This window comes from Micromys minutus (genome assembly GCF_963924665.1).
Source record: "Micromys minutus genome assembly, chromosome: 1".
NCBI lineage: Eukaryota > Metazoa > Chordata > Mammalia > Rodentia > Muridae > Micromys > Micromys minutus.
The window spans coordinates 25,510,472-25,517,933 of record NC_137969.1 but is presented as its reverse complement, the minus strand read 5'-3'; the positions used below and the strand labels follow the sequence as shown (position 1 = coordinate 25,517,933).

General features: G+C 57.5%; 1 protein-coding gene across 1 annotated transcript; it reads left to right on the top strand.

Moving 5' to 3' along the window:
* Positions 1 to 1,317: 1,317 nt before the first annotated feature.
* HMX1 (H6 family homeobox 1) lies at positions 1,318 to 4,650 on the top strand (the record flags this gene model as incomplete). Its single annotated transcript, XM_080927465.1, has 2 exons — positions 1,318 to 1,696; positions 4,025 to 4,650. The coding sequence occupies 2 exons, from the start codon at positions 1,318 to 1,320 to the stop codon at positions 4,648 to 4,650; spliced, it is 1,005 nt and encodes a 334-aa protein (XP_080783591.1).
* Between the last annotated feature and the right edge of the window lie 2,812 nt (positions 4,651 to 7,462).

Here is a 7,462-nt window from a genome sequence, read left to right as displayed (position 1 = left end):
AAAGTGGGACACACTTCGAGCACTGTCCGTGACCTGTACTGACCTATACTGAGCAGCTGGAGGAGCCTTTCTGTGATAACCCGCATCAAGTGAAGCGCTCCCCTCGGTGACTAGGATGTCCCCTGTTCTTGTCAAAATGGGTCACAGCTCCATAGGCCTCAGCGAAGTCTGGGTTACCTTTTGCGGCCTTGCTCCTGAAGCGGAGGAATATAATTCACTTTGTTCAGGGCAAAAATACAGAGGCAGAAAGAGGAATTGTCCCTCAAGACCTGCAATCCTGCACAGTGGCTCGGCTCGAAGTTCTCACCAGCCTGAAAGAGGGCCATGGAGGTGCCAGAGCGGATGTAATCTGTTCCTACCCAGCCTGATCCCATAGGGCACCTTCGGGCTTGAGTCTCTTTACACACCGAAACTGAACCTGGAAAATGAGAGCATACCGCAGCACCACGATGGCACCAAGGGCGTATTTCGTTACTCGTAAGTGTTAAAACATGCTGCATTTCTGCAAACTTGTTTTGGCAGAATCCCCTTTTAAATTACACGCGAGGTCTCAAAAAAAAAAAAAAAAAAAAAAAAAAGACCGTGGCCCAGTGGGCAGTAGTAGTTCTTACAAGCGCGCAAATACACAGCCACACGGACTCACGCACAAACCGCGCGTTCTGCGGGTTCCCACACGCTCCCGGCGGGTGAGCAAGGCTCTCCTCGGATGCGATTGGCCAGCCTGGGCCTCACAGCGACCCTGTAGCCAATGGTCAGCCTCCCAGCCGAGGCCCCGCCCTCACCCACTCCCTGGCGCGGATGCAGGGGGTTGGGGCGCCGGAACGCGTCTAGCGGGGTCGTCCCCGTGCGACCACTGGGTCGCCTGTCCTGGGCCACGCCGCCGCCTGCGCGTAGAATCCGGCCGGGCGGCGTCTCCGGCCACGGCTTCTCTCTGGGCTGCAGCGGGTCCTTCGGGCTGAGCCTACGGAGCTCGCGCCGCCCCGCCCCCGGCCCCGCCCCCCATCCCACCCCGTGAGGCCGGCCGGGGCGGCGACCTGAACGGCTCCGAGAAAGGCCAGCGAGGCTGCTGCGGGAACCGTAGTCCGCGGGCACCCGCTCCCGCCCAGCCTAGCGCGACGCAGAAGCTGACGCCTGCCTCGTGGAGCCCGACGCCCTCACTCCGGGCAGCGGTTCTCCAGGGCTGGGCCGCGCGTGCGCTAGGCGACCGCTCGCCACAACCCCAGCGGGGCGGGGAAGAGAGGCTGAGCCCGGGGCAACCAGGGACACCCCCCCAAACCCCCCAAGATCTCAGCCTTACCCGACGGGCCCGCGACCGCGATGCCGGATGAGCTGACCGAGCCCGGGCGCGCTACACCGGCTCGCGCCTCCTCCTTCCTCATAGAGAACCTGCTGGCAGCCGAGGCCAAGGGCGCGGGGCGCGCAGCCCAGGGCGATGGCGTCCGCGAGGAAGAGGAGGAGGATGAGGACGACGACCCTGAGAACGAGGATCCGGAGCAAGCGCGACGACGACGGATACAGCGGCGGCGACAGCAGCGCGCGGGCGGCGGGCCGGGCGGGGAGGCGAGGGCCCGGGCGCTGGGCCTAGGGCCCCGGCCGCCTCCCGGACCCGGGCCGCCCTTCGCGCTCGGCTGCGGAGGCGCGACGCGGTGGTACCCACGAGCGCACGGCGGCTACGGAGGTGGTCTGAGTCCTGACAGTGAGTGAGGGTGCGGGGAAGGGGTGGGCAATGGGCAGGGCTCTGCTCCCTCCCTGCGCATTCTTTAGGTGACTTCGGGCTTAGTGTGTCCCTAATCTTCCTGTGTATCGGGGTCTGGGTGGTATGAGACACTCTTGGAACGCCAGCGTGGGCAATTGTTTGGAGACGGGGGATGGCTCTGCAATCGGGAAGCTTCTAAGGCGCGGGTTAGGCCCAAGAACACAAAATTTCGGACAGGAGAGAGGAAATAGGCCTCGGAAAGAAGAGAGAGTGAAAGGGAGAGTGTTGAGGGAAACCTCGAAGATGAAAGAGAAGAGAAGAAAGAGGAAAAAAGGGTGGTAGAGGATAGGAGACCGTGGGGGTAAGGTACTAAAATAAAGGGGGGGCTGAGCTGTGAGGCTACAGCTATGGAGATTGGATGGGAGGCTTTCTTCTATAGCAGTTGTGGCCCCCAAAGTATCGTTTACTCTCCCTGCTACAGTAAGAGCCTGGGCTGGGTCTGGGCCTTCCTTTGGGTCTTTTCGGGCCCAGAGGCTGAGGTTGGTAGGAGCCCACTCTGAAGGGTCTATCCCACCCCTCTCTTCTTTTCTTGCCCCTCCCCCTCCTTGGCCTTTGTTTCCTGCAGAGGGCTCAGAGAATGGGGGTTGGGGGGGCTTCTCAGTCCCAGAACCCACTTACCCCTCTGGCCTGGACATCCTGACTCTGACTGCCGGTCTCCAGAGGGTCCTGCTCTCACCCCTCTTAGGACCTGCTCTTTAGAGAGCAACCCTTGAGACTAGAACTCACCTCAGCCCCTTTGGCCAGCCTGCCCCTAAACACACAGACTTCTATGTAACTAAAGATTATCCACCAAAGCTCTGGGAGCATTCTGAGAGTAAGCTTTGGGGTAGAAGGTGGCCTGGGGCCATTCTTTTCCGTTAGCTACCCACCCCCTTCCTGGTATAGAGTACGACAGGTCCCCCAGCCCAGGTTTGGGATACCTGTATCTTTACATAAACTTAAATGGGGCCAGTAGTATCCTGAAGTCCTGTGACAAGGCTCTTGCAGGGGGCATCATATTCTCCCTTCTTGTTGGGCCGCGCTCACTTGTATTCTGGTGGTCACCCTCCACAGGGGTGCCTCTTTCTTATTTTGTGCCATGCGGGTTAGAGTTCTCTGTTCCTGGTGAGTCAGGTGAGTGGGTGGGTCAGATTAGCCATTGTAAGTGAAGGGGTTTGGTGTGTCTTTGTGGGACCTCCCCAACAATGGTCTGGCTACCTACATACTATCCTGCTAGGTGACTTTGTGTGGGCACTGAGGGCACAGGACTTGGAGGCAGGGCAGGGGCACAGTTGGGATGCTCTCAAGAAAACCAGGCAGTTTAGCTATACACACAAGCCCACCTTGCTGGGCCAAAATCCGCCTTGACCTCTGATCCATTAGTCAGGCGGAGAAACTGGCCGGCCTGAATTGGTTTCATGGGCCTGGATGTCAAGAGGAGAACCAGGAGCCCACGGGAAACTTACTTAACCTGGTGACATCCCTTGTCAGCCCTGAGCTTGGGACTTGGAGCATGAGCCCAGAGGTCCTCTGTGGGCAAGACCCCAAGCAAGTGTAGGAAATGCTTAGGGCAGGGTAGGGATGCCGTTGAACAGCCTTCCTCTGTGGTCTCCTGGAGCACATTTTGCTGCTGCAGAGGGTCTGCCTCTGAGGGTGTCTGGGTCAGGGTTGTGCCAATGCCACCCGGTGGAGTTTCTTTGGGGAATGTGCATTCGTGTCTCCTTAGAGTTGTTTCCCTGGTGTCTACTCCACGTGTGTGATGGGGAGGTCTTGGCCCCTGGCTGCTAGGCTGTATGTCAGTCTCTGTGTGTACATAACTTGAAGGACATCGTTTCTTTTGTCCTGGGTCTCTGTCAGCCTTTTGTGAGATTAGGGGCGGCAGAGGTACAGCTGAGCCGGGGCAGTCTCAGATGTCAGTTTGTCTTTTGGGTTAGCGTTCTTTTGTTTTGTTCTCTCTCTCTCTCTCTCTCTCTCTCTCTCTCTCTCTCTCTCTCTCTCTCTCTCTCTCTCTCTCTCTCTCTCTCTCTGTGTGTGTGTGTGTGTTCTCCTCTGGGTGTGTGCCGCCACGCGTTTGCCACAGCCCAGCTTCACCTTCAGCCTCTGCTATTTTCCTGCCCCCACCCCTACCCTCCGCACTGGTGGACTTTCCCCAGCCCCTACGTGTGGAATATTTCCCAACTAGTAGCATTGCGAGTGGGGAGGATTTGAAGGTGTGAGGAAGCCAGTCTCAGTGACTCCTCTTAGGGCAGACCCTTAGAACCTGCCACTATGCCCGTTTCTCCCCTGCAGCAAGCGACCGGGACTCTCCAGAGACCGGCGAGGAGCTGGGCCGCGCAGAGAGCTCCTGGCCGCGGTGCCCCGGGCCGGGAGCCGTTCCGCGGGAGGTGACGACGCAGGGCCCGGCTGCCGGCGGGGAGGAGGCGGCGGATTTGGCGGAGGCTCCGGCGGTGGCGGCAGCTGCGACAGGGGAGGCGCGCGGCGGCCGCAGGAAGAAGACGCGCACGGTCTTCTCGCGCAGCCAGGTCTTCCAGCTGGAGTCCACTTTCGATCTGAAGCGCTACCTGAGCAGCGCGGAGCGCGCAGGCCTCGCCGCCTCGCTGCAGCTCACGGAGACGCAGGTCAAGATCTGGTTTCAGAACCGCCGCAACAAGTGGAAGCGGCAGCTGGCGGCGGAGCTGGAGGCGGCCAGCCTGTCCCCGCCCGGCGCGCAGCGCCTGGTCCGCGTGCCCGTGCTCTACCACGAGAGTCCCCCGGCCGCCGCGGGGCCCGCGCTGCCCTTCCCGCTGGCGCCGCCTGCACCCGCGCCGCCGCCTCCGCTGCTTGGTTTCTCGGGCGCGCTTGCCTACCCTCTGGCCGCCTTCCCTGCCGCCGCCTCGGTGCCCTTTCTTCGCGCGCAGATGCCGGGGCTAGTGTGAACCGGCGCCCTCCGTGCAAGGGCGCCGGGAGGAGACGGTGGGAGGAAGGCGTCGTGCGCCTCGCGCAGTCCCTGGGGCGGCCGTCTTCGTGGGCAGCTACTCCAGAGTGTACCGAACGGCAGCAGCGGGGACACGCAACCAGTTACAGGACTGGAGACCCGTTCGGATGGAAAGCGGCAGCGATTCGCTTGCTCTCGCCGGAACCTGGTGCTGAGCAGCTGCGGGCTCCGAGGCGGCAAATGGACACTTGGAATGGGCTGGCCAAGGAAATGCGCGGCGACTGTCCCCGAGGCTTCCGGGCCCCTAACTCAGAATGTCCTTTCCTCAGGAGGGACCTCGCACGAACCCAGACAACAGGGCCCACTTCCAAGGGAAATACAGAGAGCCGCGGGCCTTGGGACAACTGATCTTGGGCCTCTCTTCCGAAGAGGGCTTCTCTCTTGGGTGGCCTTGGTTCTCTTGGCTTGATGAAGACATTTTTTTTTTTTCCTGTGATGAATCTACTTCTTTGCGTATGGAATAAAAAGGGACGTTTTCTGGATGGCTGTGTGGTCGCTAGGGCAGAGCTGCTGCTTGTAGCTGGCCTGAATGAGTGGGTACTTCTTTCCCAAAGCTGAACAAGAACTTTGGAAGGCTGCCTTGGGGTAGGTGGGCGAGTCAGGCTGGAGCTACCCTCCTGATCTATGGTACTAAATTTTACTCTTCTTGTGACAGGGAGACCCAGCTATACTTCCGTGGAAGGAAGGTTCAGGGGTCCAGGAGTAAGGAGTAAAGATGTAAAGATGACTGTTGTAGAGATTTGGAGACTGAAGCCAAAGGCATGGCAGATGAAGGTAGGACTCTCTGGCCACCAACTTGGTCATGAGAGTTCATGAGGCTGTGTGGCCACTGCCCTTACCTGTGCTTGGGGCACACAGCAGGATGAGTGTATAAATTCTTTGATCTAAAACAAAGATCTGGGCACTGGGGTTCTTGCTCCTACCTCTCCTGATCATCAGTGCCCTAGGGTGTGATCTCAGGGGGAGTTGCTTAAACAATATGGACCGCCCAGGTCACACATCTCCATTGCCCCCAAACTGACTGCTCCTACCTATATAAGTGAGGAGTGGCACTTTATTTGATGTGTGTTTGAGCCTAATTAGGAAAGGGCATTCCAAATTTGAAGGGGTAAGGTCACTCTCTGTCTTAGAGGAGGACCTTGGAAAACCTGTCTTCCCTCCCTGCTCCACCTGGAAGCTGAGACGTGTAGCCATCAAGGCCACATGGGGCGCGAGGGGCGCCCAGGATGGCGCCAGACAGCCTAGGAGAAGGCGCCAGGGGCCTGGGAGAGTCAGTCCATCTTAGGAGTGTCTGTGTGTGTGTGCCCTCGACCCCACCCTATTACAAAGAGCCGGTTTCCAGTATGGAGACATGAGTAGTAGTGCTCCATGGAGCACCTCCTGTATCTCCTGCTGCTATGCTCTGAGGATGTGTGTATTTGCGATCCATGCGGAAGAGACATTGGTTCTTGACCAGCAGTCCCATCTCTGGGTCAGCCTTCCATATCAGTCAGCCAATCAGAGTTTGGAGCCTGTGCATTCTTCCTGCTTTGGGACACAACTGATTTGCCTTGAGTAAACCAGCTTTTACTGGCTCTGTCTGGGAGAGACTACAATACACTTCAATGAGTTAGTTAGTTTCTCTCTCTCTCTCTCTCTCTCTCTCTCTCTCTCTCTCTCTCTCTCTGTCTCTGTCTGTTTCTCTCTCTCTCTCTCTCTCTCTCTCTCTCTCTCTCTCTCTCTCTCTCTCTCTCTCTCTCTCTCTCTCCCTCTCTCTCCAATGGAGTTTTCAAAAGCCTTGGGCCCTGTCAGCAGCCATACAGGCTACAGGCTGTCCCCAGATAGAATGGGCAAGCCTCCATCTTCCTCTTCCCCCTCACCTCTCCCCTGTGCCATCGCCAGACTTTGGTGCCCATGGCTTCTGTGGCTGTTGTACTGTTCTCAGGGTAAATGTCTGCCCATCCTGGAAAGGACCGGCTGCAGCACAGCACAGCTTCCCACAGCAGTGATGGCCTCTTTGCGCTTTCCCTGTATCCACAACGGGTGCTTCCCATGGCAGCCCCTCTTTCCCTACACACCCTCCACCCCAGTGGTCCAGGTGGAAATGCTGGTCCCACTGTCAAGGTCTCAGGGGGGTTCAGGTCACTGTCCCCATCACTTCTCAGCCCCTTTAAAATGCATAGTTAGACTCAGGATGAGGAAATCAATGTGGGACCACCATTTTATTCCAACTTCTATGCAATGCCTTCGGCTGAGATCACACACTGCCCACAAGGTGTCTTTAGCCCAGCAAATGTGTCCTTATCAGAATGTTTTACCAAGACACAGTGAAATACCATAGGGGAGTCACTTGGCCGCAAGGAGCCACAAGGGACAGAATCTTCTGGACACCTGCAATGGAACTTTACTCCATTAATTGGGGAAGTGGAATGAATATATATGATATAATATATATACATATATATGTACATATACACATATATATTACACGTGTATACATATGAATTTACAACACTACGCAGGGGAGCTTTTCACCTTCCCAATCATCCTCTAGCCTCCCATGGAGGTCTTTAGCCACTCAGGATGAATGTGGTGTCTCCTGGAGCTAGGAACTGGACCCAGTGATGCAGGGGGAGCTCCTCAACTGGTTCCACTCGCCAGACTCAGGCAAGCTCGCCATGCCCCATAAGTATCCACCAGGTTCGGGGTGCCAGGTAAAAAGGCAGCCCTAAGTGGAGAGACCTGATCCAAATTCAACAGGCAACATTCAAAAC